Consider the following 12,201-nt stretch of genomic DNA (forward strand, 5'->3'; position numbering starts at 1 on the left):
CCTGTCCTACCTACTTAGTGAATGCATGGTTTTGTTCTTTATGGGAAGGTGCCATTGAATTCCAAAAAACTAACGTCATTACTGCATCTTTTTTTCTGAAGGAGATATGTCTCAGACTGCACATTTCTGATGTTTAAACCCAAGGGCAGATCTTGGCCAAAAGAGAAAGGCAAGAACTAAAAGTATTTGGGTGAACAAGAGGAATTCACTTGTTCAAGGAAGAGACAAAGAGGAACTACAGGCATTTCTGTGCCCAAAGATGTCTCACTGGGTATCACTGGAGGGACTTGGCAGGAGCAGCTGACATTATACTTGGCACTTCCCAAAAACCATGTTGCCTGGGGAATAAATCCCATTTTTAAAGAAACTGCCTTTCCTTCTGGGAATTAACTTGCTTCTACTTGACTAGATTTAAAAAAAAAATGACTCATAAAGAAGTTCATAGAGAACTAAAATTTCACTTTGTCCTGCATTATGGACACTTTCTGGGTAGAGAGCTACTGCCAGTAAGGGCATGGCACACTTGGGAGAATGGGCTTATACAAAGCTTAGTGTGGGGGCTGGGACCCTTATTTTTCCTGAAAAACACAGATCCATGGGTGAAAATTGATATGGGAGCCACACAGTGCAGATAAATAAATAAATAAATAAATTGCCCCACTAAAATAATTATTTAAGATCTGAGTAGGAATATTTGAAGTGAGAGAAAATGTTACATATATCTACTTTCCAAGTTAGAAACAGGAAACAGAAACCTCTATTTAGTATGGAAAACAATTAAAAATAGACTCCAGTTCCATTTTCATCCAAGTTAGAGGAAGGGGGTGGGAAAGGGAGGAAACTATGAAGTAGGCGAAGAAGGAGTCAAGAAAAGGAAGCTTTGGATCTGAGCTTTGAGCTCTGAACAGAACAAGTAAACCTCCACTGCTCTTTGAAATTCATACTAAAAAGGCTTTTCTGCACTGGGAGTCAGCCTGAAAACTTTCCATTTCATGCTGCAAAGAACTTTTGTGAAAGGGAAAGCTTATTCCTCTCTATGGAATTCCCAAAAAAGGAAAACTTGGGATTTAGAATCATCCTCTGGAATTTCAAAGCAGAAGGGTCAATATATATCATTACTATCTCAAAGCTCTTTGAGTTTTGCCAATCCCAAGCCCCTTCAGAGACACAGCAGAACCAACCAAAGCAGCCAGAGAAACTATAGAAACTGAACCTGAAAACCCTCCGCAGTGCTGCCTGGGCCACATGGAGTAAGGTAAGCAGCCACACAAACCTCAGTCCCCGAGGGTTTCACCGAATGACAATCTCATGCAATCACTGCTGTGAGAAGGGGGCCAGAGAGTCACTATTAAAACGTTTTGTGTTAGATGCATAAAAACATGTTTCATATTTTAGAAAATTCTACCCAGCATATTTGCTTGTTAAATTTAGTACTCAACATTTTGCTTTCTAGAAATCTATCTTGTCAAAGAACTAAATCATTTCTGACACGACTTAAAAAGTGGTTATCATCATACCTACATTTTCTAAGTAAAGCCTCATTAGAAATCACGTGATGAAGAATTAAGAGACACAAACGTTCCTTTTGAGGGGGGTTGCAACTGTCTGAAGAAAACCAGGAGCACCTGAGGTGCGGAGAAGGCACCTGCACTAGCCTGGCTTACATATGCAAATATGTGACATCACCTCTGTCAGCCTACTGGGATGGATCTTACAGGTCGTGTGGGAAAATGAGGCAGAAGCCCAGAATAAGGTCTGTGAAAATCTCTGTGCAGTGATAGAAGTCTTGCTCCAGATACCACGGGATAGCCATGCTGACTGCAATGAGTTAGTAGGGGTGCACTATGAGGCTCCCCTTACCTCGATTGTGCTGCAAGAGCACAATGGTGGGGTTGACGATGGTTGTCGAGGGATAGGCGGATGATGGCTTGCTGGCTGGTGTAGAGGCTTGGGAATCAGCTCCAGTATTGGAAGAAGCAACTTCATTTAGTAGAGGACTGGAACCCTGAAAAGAAAATGAATATTGTCATTATTGTCACTATTGCTTTTTTTAAAAGGGAGAAATGTAAAGTTTTACAAAGACCTTAATTTTATAAAAAGAAATGGAATCAGTGAGACATATCATCATTAAATCCAGTTAGAAGCCTCGTCTGGGATGCGTATTCTCTTTGCTGGTATTAGTAAGGGAAGAGAAAGGGAAGGGGAGTGTTGCTGACAGTCTCAGCAGCATCAGTCATTATTTTCACCTGGTAAGAGTTGTGGGTCAATCCAGTTACTGAAAAAGCAAATTCAAATTCAAGGTAGAGTGACATGCAAAACCCATGCAATTCCAAATGCGATCCAAGAATGAGAGCTGGCTTAATTGGGAAGAATCAGGGAGGTTTAGTACACTGTGTAGAGAAACGTGACACGAGCTGAGGACAAGAAATCATTGACGTAAGAACAGGAAAGAGTTAAGAAACGGTTCTCTGGGAAAGCTGCAGGTGGCATCAGAATCACTGAGCAATTTTACTAAAACTGGCTTCTGAGATCTGAATATTATCCTATCCTGCTGTGACATTTTTCCACTCTAACATTAGAATGACAAAAATCCCTGAAGTAAAGACTTGAGAGAATCCTGACTTTAAAAATTTTGAGATCTCTACCAGAAATACTAATAAAATTATTAATGCCAACATTACAATCTATGAGGGGATAATGCCAATCTTTAAAAAAAAAAAAGTAGGACCCTCAAATGTAGTGACGATATTCAGACAGTTTCCTTCCTTATATCTATACATTTTGCAAAGTTTCTATTTTAAAATTAACCAACCTTAAAACTAAGATGACATTCTTAAATGTATTAAGAACAAGATTTGATTGTTACTTTTATACATGGACTTTTGTTGTTGTTTTGCTGTACTGGGGATTGAACTCATGAACTCAGATATACTGGGAAAACATTCTACCACTGAGCTAAGCCCCTGGCCCTGATTGTTACTTTTAAAGCAATTACCATGCTCAGAGATCAACTACTGTGTGTGTACCTATGGGACAAGGGTCCCAGCTCTTCCCCCTGCCACAATCCAGAACAATGCCCTGCAAATAACAGGTGCTCAGTGAATGCCAAGTGAATTACAGAAGCCAACACCCACTACCAAGTGTGTGACTGAGCTAATGTTTGTGTCAAGAGGACATATGCTTATCAGAAGAGAAAAATGTGTGTATCAGCACCCAGGACAGCTCCTGGCACCCAGTAGGGGCTTTGCACACACTGTCTCAGTCAGTCTCTCCCTCCTGAAAATTTCCTATGTAGCCAATGAGTGGCAGCTCAATTTTCTGTGTGAATAAAATTTTTTTCCAAGACCAAAGAAGCACACAGTATGATCTTGTACACAAGTGCCTCATGTTGACTCCTCCATTTATAAAGTAGAAAATAACTACACTTATCCAAATTTATCTCCACAGTGATTTAATAAAGATAAATGACTTAGAAATGCTGCCAGAGTGTACCCAAGGAACACAAAATATCAGGCCCAGAGCTCTTTAAAGTGTGAAAGCCTAATGTGATGTCTTCATGGGTAGATTGTGCAAGCATTTTGTAGATTTTGATCCATGTCTTATTTCTGAAACATCACAAAACGGCTATTGACTAAAATAAACTAAATGAATTAAACTAACTTTTATTTCTCCCTCTTATTTACAAATGGCTGCAAATGATCAACTCATGGCTTGGACACCATCCTCAAAGGTCCTTCCTCTACTTGACAACTCCTATTCAGAGGAGGAATTCCAGTAATTTCCTTCTTCACCTCTTACTCTGTTACCTGGGGCCAAATCAAAAGTTCTCAGGCCAACTCCTGGGAAGTCTACTTTAGGCTGATTTGTCAGGTTTGAGATACTGAGGACACTGTTCCAACTAATCTGCCCTGGCACACCTAAAACAAACGCAATATGAAAACCTAGAGCTACACAAATGATAAATTATAAGGCACAAAACAAAGCTACTTACAATGGTATATGAGTGCACTAAAAATAAGGCTCACTTTACTTGCTACTCTAGAGAAAGATATTCTGCACCAAAGGAAGGTGCCTACATGCCCCCAAACCAGAAGTTTTAAATTCACCCAGAAGTTCAGCCTGAGAGCCAGGGGGAGGGAGTAATTCATCACTTTCCTCCCAGAGGGCTGAGCTGCAAAGCTCAAAGCCAGAAATATATTCAAGCCCACAGGTCACACCAGGCCTGGGCCTGGCCTAGCTCCACTGTGCTGCATCTGGAGAGTCAAGAACAGCCTCCCACCCAGGATGTAACAATTCCCAGCTTTGGTGCTTCTGCTGCCTTATTATAATTTCTCTAATAAGTCAAACAAGAAGTTTCCTTCCTGCTTTCTGCCTGACTGGCTCCAGCTTAACATGCTACCTGGGCCAATTTGATATGCACATCTCTTCAAGGGGATATTTGATGAGTTCCATCAACCAAACATGTGACTCACCAGTTCACTGCATCTCAAAATATGGTGTGTGGACTCCCAATATCAAAAACCCTGGGGTGCTTGTGACCAAGTGAGAGTCCTGAGCTTCTCCCTAGGCCCACAAGATCAGAAACTACGAGTACAAACTAGACCTCCCTGGCCCTCACATGATCCCACCCAAACTAACTTTGAGAACCGATGCACTGATACCCCAAAAATCCCATTAGGAGCAGAGCAAGCAGACTGACTTTTTCACAGGTGTACCTATGGTAGCTAGCAGAATGCCTAGAACACGGTAGGAGCTCAAAGATTAATTATTCATTAACTGGTTACTGGCGCCTCATTTGCTAGGGCAAGTCCTCAGCAATGTAACTAACACTAATTGGGTACTTCCTCTGTGCCAAGGACCATAATAGGAGGAACTTTTACTGCTTGATCCCACTGAACCCCACAGCACCATAAGTAGACCCATGTATCTTCATATTACAACTCACGCTGAGATTCTTTCATTCTCTCCATTCCCAGGCTCCTGAGAAAAAACAAGACCCAAGAACTTTGGCTCAGTTTTTTCTTTTCTCCCCTAAAACAGTTGGGCTTTCCCACCTCCCCCTTCTGGAAGGGACTTGAGGTGTCAAGGACATTTAACTTTCTGTGAACACTGGTGCATCCCTAGGGCCTTCCTCATAGGGGTCCCAGGAATCGTCTAATTTTGAGAAAGTTCTAATACTTGTTCAAGTCTTCCATTTCCTCAATTAAATCCAACTCTCTCCTTTTTTTTTTTTTTTTTTTAATCCCAGTCTCTGCCCATTCTGTTATGAAAGCGTATTTGCTTACTCACAAGCCCAACCAGAGTGAACCTCCTTGCTCCTTGCTCCCTGGGACCCTGCCCTGTAGCCCCACACCTGCCCTTGGCTGGTCCCCACGGTTCTGCAGCTTTCCTGGCTCTCAACACTACATCTGCCTGGCCCAGGAAGAGCCAAGCAAAGAAAGGCCACAGATGTTTCCTCAGAGGGAGGACAAAGTTCCTTCAGGAAGACGTGCATTCCCAACAGGACAGAGAAGAGGAGACACTTGAGAGCCCCGTGAAGAGCCCCAGGCGACCCAGGTCACACACAGGAAGCATGCACTCTAGGGACAGCCATCAGGGGTCCAGTCACCACGCAGGCGCAGCCGCAGCCAATGCTTTCTTCAGAATTTAGTAGCTGGGTGAGAAAGGGGGCTCACGGCCGGAGCAGACATTAGGAAGGCGACGGGAGGCAAGAGCAGCAAGCTTACGGTACTGGAGGCGGCTCCCGTGAGGCTGGGCTCCGAGGCTCTGCGGAGGTCCTCCGGAGCGGGAGGGACCAGCGGAGGTGGTGGTGACAAGGATGGTGGTGTCTGGCTAACAGGGGGGAGCGGGCCGCGAGCACTGGCTGGCTGGCTGTGCTGGGGCCGCCTCTGCAGATGAGGGGGGATGAAATCATCTAGAGTCGGGAAGGTCAGAGGTGACGCGGCCGGGGCGGTGGCCGGGGCAGCGGTCGCCGGGGCAGCGGAGCCGAGCGGCCCCAGGGACGCTGGAGGTCTGGCAGTGCCTTCTTGCCCTCTGTCAGTATTAACCAGGTAGAGAGGGACAACTATTACCTCGGGCTGGGCTGGGCTGGAGGAAGTGGCATCCTGTAGGAAATAAGGGGGTCGTTATGTCAAGGGGTCCGGCAGGGAGGAAGGAATTCCATATTTAAACAGTCGAGAGTGGCCATGCAGTGATGTACCCTGAGAAATATTTAATCGGTGCCCTTTCCTCAGAGTACATGAGACAGTTGGTGCTAGCCAGCTGGCCTCCTGATACTCCATGACACAGAGGGAGGCCCGTCCAAGTTGACTTTCCATCCATCTATTTTTGAATCCTTTTAACACTTTATGAGAGAGAAAGAGACAGAACAACAGAACAGGCAGCAGGCTGTGTTTAATCCCACAAAACCACTGTCCAGCCTGAAAGCTTAGGAGCAGATACAATTTCACTGGCACCTTGTCATAAAATAGAAACACTCCGTTATCCCACCAGATTATCAGTCTACGGAGTCCACAATCCAGCATACTTACATATTTACAAAAAGAGAGGGAGACAGAGAGAGATCTGTGCTGAGATGTTTAGAGAGAAGGATTTGGGGTTCAAGCTGCAGCAATATTAATAAGGAAAAGGAGGATGGAGCAGCCCAGAGAACAAATGCACTGCTCACATCAGTTTCAAGAGACAGTGAAGAAGACACACAAACATTCCTAAGTTCTTGCCTTGGCTGGATAACACGGCTGCAAAAGGTAGGGTTCTCTGCTCTTCTGGTTTTCGGGATCAGAGGTAACCTGGGGGCCTAGCACAGATGGTCTCACTGCATCTGAGAACGAAGCCCGAGTCCTCATGGAAGGACTCTCGCCACGATTACCGGCATCTTTATGGATGTCAAAGAACAGCTTGGGAGGGTCAGGAGAAGGAGCAGGGGGTGGTTCTCCTGTGCCGGCTGTGTGGGGCACAAGGCTGGGGGCTGGTGCTCGGGTGCCTGCAGCCTCCAAGGGAGTGTCTTTGGCTGGGTCACGTGCAACAGGAGAGTTTTCCAATGCCGCCCGGCAAATGTTATTGGATAAACTGGGTACATATAAGCTGCTGACCTTTTTATTCCCGACAGCCTCATGATGTGGGTTAGAGCTCACATTCTTACTATAAACTAACCTGGTGGCTGCATAGTGGTGCTGGGGTCGGGATGAAGCACTGGGGAATGTGGAACCCAGAAGCAAAGGACCAGGACACGCCACATCTTTGGGAACCAATCTAGCTGTCAGAGGGCCAGAGACAGGCTGGGGAGGTGAGGGGTTCTGCTGGCTTGGGGTGCTGGGTGGGACGTAAGGCTTTGGTGAGCTCATATAGAGGGAATCCTTGTAGGTACTGCGGATGGTGAGGGGCTGCCATGCAAAGCGGTTCTCTTGAGGGAGAGGAGGACGTGAGGGAGAGAGAACCTTTGGTGGTATTTTCAAGGCATGATAAAAACACAGGGAAAAAAGAAAGAGGAGGGGAGATGGAAAGGATGACCATTAGAAACAACAGCATAACGTGACCTGAAGACAAAAATCCCAGGACATGTTTTTAGACAACTTCAGGTTAGTCTCCTCCTCATGCCCACAGTTCTCCTCTGGACAAAGCCAAGGACTGGCTCATACTCACCTGGAATGCTGGCCTGGCTCACATCCAGAGAGGCTGAGCTCAGCACACAACAGGCTAAACACACTCAACACCAGTCCTTGGTTGGCTGCATCTTTGTCAACCTCCTGACTCAAGGAGGGTTGCCCAAGGAACCAAATGTCAATGGAGGAAGCCCTACAGCCCACTTCTGTCTCTAGCCTCCCCTTCTTTAGACTTTTCTCTTGAAGCCTTTATCTTTAAAAGTTTATGTTTGTTAGACACTTGTGTCTTTTATTCTTTTCCCTTAGCAAAAGGAGAATTGGAAGAACAGTCCTTATTTGTGTTCCCAGGAGGCAGATGTCTTCATTGAGGCATCAGGAGTTGGTCCTCCATTCCCTAAGGATAACAAATTAAAGCCCACCAAGAAGAGAATGCCGAGGACTGTGAATCCACATGGGCTCTTTTCTTAGAGGAAACAATCTAATGGAACTAATCATTATAAGGAAGGGACTGAGAGTGTAACTCTGTGGTAGAACACTTGTTTAGCATGCACAAAGCCCTGGGTTCAATCCCCAGCAACACACACACACACACACACACACACACACACACGCACCCCACACACACATACACACACCCCAGAAGAAGGAAAATGAACATGAGATTCAAAGCACATAGTCTCCCTTTTGTGATGTGCACAGAAAAGGACACCAAAGTAATTGGCCTATGGGACGGAATTATGTCTGGTTTGTCAAATTCAAGCCCTAGTCAGCCCACTATAATGCATAATCCTAGAGGTGAGGGATCAACCTCAGAATCATGGCTTAAGCCCAGGTCTCTGGATATAGTTTCAGAGACACAGAGATTTAGTTCACATCCCATCCCTCTCCACTCAACACCACTCCTCTCTAAGTCTCAGGGAACAGATGGCCAGGAAGCAGGGTGATTCTCCAGACTAACATTCCAACCTGTGACTCAATGGGGAACAAGGCCATGAGAAGAAGAAAGCTCATGTCCCTAGACTATCTTCAGTGGTCCCCATCTTTACAAATATTCCAGCACTAGAAGAAAACCATCCTCCAAACTGCACAGGTGAGGGATATTTAGAGCTTGGCCAATATCTGATAAATGAGTTGTGACTCAAAACTAGGAGAATACAAGGGCATGGGTCTATTTTGGGTCCGTTTTAAATTTTATTTTTACATTTTATAGAGTACATGGAAGGGGAAGGGATGCTAGAAAGGGTGAATGGGTGAGAAATCTTTTAAAATTTTTGAGTTTAGATTTGAATATGAACTCCAAAAGAGTAAACAGCCAATCCCGTAAACTCAATTTTCAAATTAAAAATAATCTGGGCCTAGAAGCACCTATTTGAATATTCTTAGCTAACTCAATGCCTGTTGTGTCCACCGTGTACTCATGCCAGTGGTAGGGGAGTTGGCTATTGATGTCAGCTGAAAATATAAAATGAACAGCTCCTCTCTGGTATACAGCAAGAGCAAAAACTTTTGGATGAATTCACTTGGCTCAGTGAACTTGGATGGGAGGTTGGAGCATGTCTACAGACCAGATGATGCTCTCCAGAAACAAAGTATTGGACTAGCATGCACCAAAGGAACTGCTGGGTGAGCTGGGGAAGGTTGTCAGGAAGTAAGCAAGAGACCATTTGGGTTTGGGTTCAGATTTACTTTTAATTTGAGCTCAAGTGTCTCACATGTGATTTCTTCTCTTCCAAAGATAGAAATTACTTTTTCAATGAGTTTTCACTTAATTCAGCTGTGACCATAAATGGTGCCAAAGCTGCATTACATCAGGCATGAGCCCTTCAGGGTTGTGACCCTGTAGAGGATGCTTCCCAAAGTGTGGACAATGCACTCAGAGCCAAAGGACTTCCTGTCCTAGAGCTTCTTTTAACCCTAAAGAAGGAGGGTAAGAGACACAGTGACTTTACTCAAAGGAACTACTTTTCATTTTACTGTAAACATTGTAGGAATCACATAGGCAGTTTGCATTCCTGCCCAAGTGGCTACTAATGAAATTCCACTTATTTTTTACAAGGCAGGTCAGTAGAAAAAAAAAAAATGAGGCTTCTTGAAAACTTTGGTATGTTTATAGTTTTTATAGTTCCCCAAACTGCTGATCCCCACCTCCACTGGGAACCACCATGATGAGGATGTCACTGAGGGGGACCCTTGCTTCCCTGTTCCTGGATCTGGAGGAGGAGTGCAGCAAATGCAGGCTGGCAGGACACAGGATTCCTATCTGTGGTCTTCTAGGCTCAACTCCACTCTCATGCTGCTGATGCAGGCCCACAGAGGTGTGAGGATTCTCTTCACTAGAAGGAAATCCAAGCCTGGGAAGTGCCCAGCCTAGCCCACCTTAAGTTTCTTGAATCCAGTGCATACTTATATCTCTGGCAATGGCTATGGAGTCAAGAAATTATTCATAAAAAAACCTAAAAAGTTATGCATGACCTAAGTGAACAATTTTATACTGAATATGCAGAATAAAGCCTCTATATCAGCCTTTACCATCAGCATTCCCCATGTTCTTTTTAAGAAGTCCTAGTGACCAATAATAAAATACACTAATTGTGGAGCTACCATAGAATACTCAACCTTATGAACTCCTTGAAGGCAATGTTTAACAGAGTGATCTGAATATAACAGAGGTGTGCAATAAAGCCGTCTAAAATAAATGTATTTTAAAGGAACTTCTCTTTATTTCCCATGTTTTTAAAAATGATTGCTTAAGAAGATGTATTTACAAAGTCAAAATAAATGACTGAGTTACCCTTTGGTCTAAGAACTGATGGAAAATGATGATGTGCTTCCAGATTTCCTCTGAATTATCAGTACTGTCTTCTAATACAGACAGAGCTGACTGTATCCATTCTTTTTTGGTACCAGGGATTGAACCCAAAAATACTTAACCACTGAGCCACATCCCCAGCCCTTTTTTATATTTTTTATTCTGAGACAGGGTCTCACTAAGTTGCTTAGGGCCTCACCAAATTGCTGAGACTGGCTTCAAACCTGTGATCCCCCTGCCTCAGCCTCCCAAGCTGCTGGGATGTATGCCACCACGCTCAGCTGGTTGACTGTATCCATTCTAAAGGGAGCTGAGAATGAAGCATGTCTGCCATAGGCACCAGATGTATATACTCATTCTCTTTTCAGAAATGGGAAAACCAGGGCAAGTCATTTACCAGACAACTGACCTCCCAAGTCCCTGTATCTAATGAGGACTTCAGGAGGCCAGGCACACCTGCAGCTCCTAGGTTCTAACCAGGGACCCTGAATGACAGGCTCTACTTGAGAGTCACATTATAACAAGTAACAGAAAGCTTCATGGTGCTGCTCAGTACCTAAGGTAGACAAGTGATCAACAGTAGGCCCAGGCTGACAGAGGTCTGCAGACAAGGAGGAGGATATCACCTCTGATTTGGCTTCATTACAGGGGCTAGGGCAATTTTACATCCTCTGGCAGAGGTCAGAGGATCACCAGAGAAAGGAGAGGGAGGGAACTAGCAAGGACCTATGGAAGTCCCAGGCTCCTTCTGAGCTCTGGGGGCATCTTCAGAGGGAAAATGCAGTATCTTTTGAGCAGTGGCACTTCCTTTAAGAGAAAAGACTACTCCATCTATGGAAGTGGCTCCTGTATGTAAAACCATTCTTCACAGATCACCTGAATTACAAGTCATCCTTTTCATCAAAATGGCAAAGTATCAATAGAATGGGAAAGAGGAAAGACAGGGAAAACCACATAGGTGCAATGACCTAAAAAAAATTATCCCAACTCCGAGTTGTACTCTTTGGGGTTTCCTGTTGTAGGGTAGAGCTTTTGCGTCTGACCACAGCTAGCTGATCTGAATCTTAAGAACACAGTTGGTGGAATTCTTATGGCCCCAACTCTAGAGAATGAAATAAACACAAGAGGTATTCTTCTCTTGACTATTACACTCGAAAGATAATTTAAAAACAAGCACAGACCTTTTTCCTTCTTATTCAAGGCTGAATGGATTCCATCTTTCAGGACATTTTCACATACATATCAAACTTAGAAAATATCAGACCCGTTTCCAATACCCTAGTTCAGAACAACCTTATCCCAATAACTCTGCTCCTCTTGGCCCCAAATCTCCTAACTCTGGTGTTTGCAGAGCTTTTCCAGAATTGGCTAAAGACTTGAACCCTATTCCATGGTCCAGCTGGACAAGCAGAAAGTCACACACACGAGGCTACAAGACTGGAGAACCACTGGCTAGCTCCCGCCCTTCCCGAGGGCACGTGCCTACCTGGGGCTTGTCGGCAGGAAGGCTGGGGTGCACACTTCTGTAGCCCTTGGCAGCAAGTGAAGAGGGCTGGGCGTTCCCATTGGCATCGGCACTGGAAGAGAGCCTCCACTCATCTGACAGATGGGGGAGAAACAAACTGTCACTCAGGGTACACTCCCAGTTCCCCTCTAGTTCAGGGGTCCCTGGTGAAAGGCAGAGACAGTAGGGGTACAAGAGAAAGCATACCTGCTGAAGAATTCTCTGGCTCCAGACCTATGTGTGGGGCAGAAAGGATGAAAGCAAGAAGAAAAGAGGAAAAACAGAAA

General features: G+C 44.7%; 1 protein-coding gene across 50 annotated transcripts in view; it reads right to left on the reverse strand.

Annotated features, from left to right (window-relative positions):
• Sorbs1 (sorbin and SH3 domain containing 1) overlaps nt 1-12,201 on the reverse strand; it is a 233,493-nt gene that overhangs the window by 86,436 nt on the left and 134,856 nt on the right. For 20 of the 50 annotated variants that reach the window (XM_076834728.1, XM_076834714.1, XM_076834708.1 and 17 more), the window contains 4 exons: nt 12,122-12,148; nt 11,897-12,009; nt 5,727-6,104; nt 1,861-2,005 (listed from right to left, as the gene is read on the reverse strand). In XM_076834728.1, the coding sequence (XP_076690843.1) occupies nt 1,861-2,005; nt 5,727-6,104; nt 11,897-12,009; nt 12,122-12,148 (663 nt within the window). The remainder of the gene's footprint in view (nt 1-1,860; nt 2,006-5,726; nt 6,105-11,896; nt 12,010-12,121; nt 12,149-12,201) is intronic. The other 30 variants (XM_076834760.1, XM_076834737.1, XM_076834754.1 and 27 more) reach the window with 4 other exon arrangements.

This window comes from Callospermophilus lateralis, chromosome 15, assembly GCF_048772815.1.
Source record: "Callospermophilus lateralis isolate mCalLat2 chromosome 15, mCalLat2.hap1, whole genome shotgun sequence".
In the NCBI taxonomy this organism is placed as follows: domain Eukaryota; kingdom Metazoa; phylum Chordata; class Mammalia; order Rodentia; family Sciuridae; genus Callospermophilus; species Callospermophilus lateralis.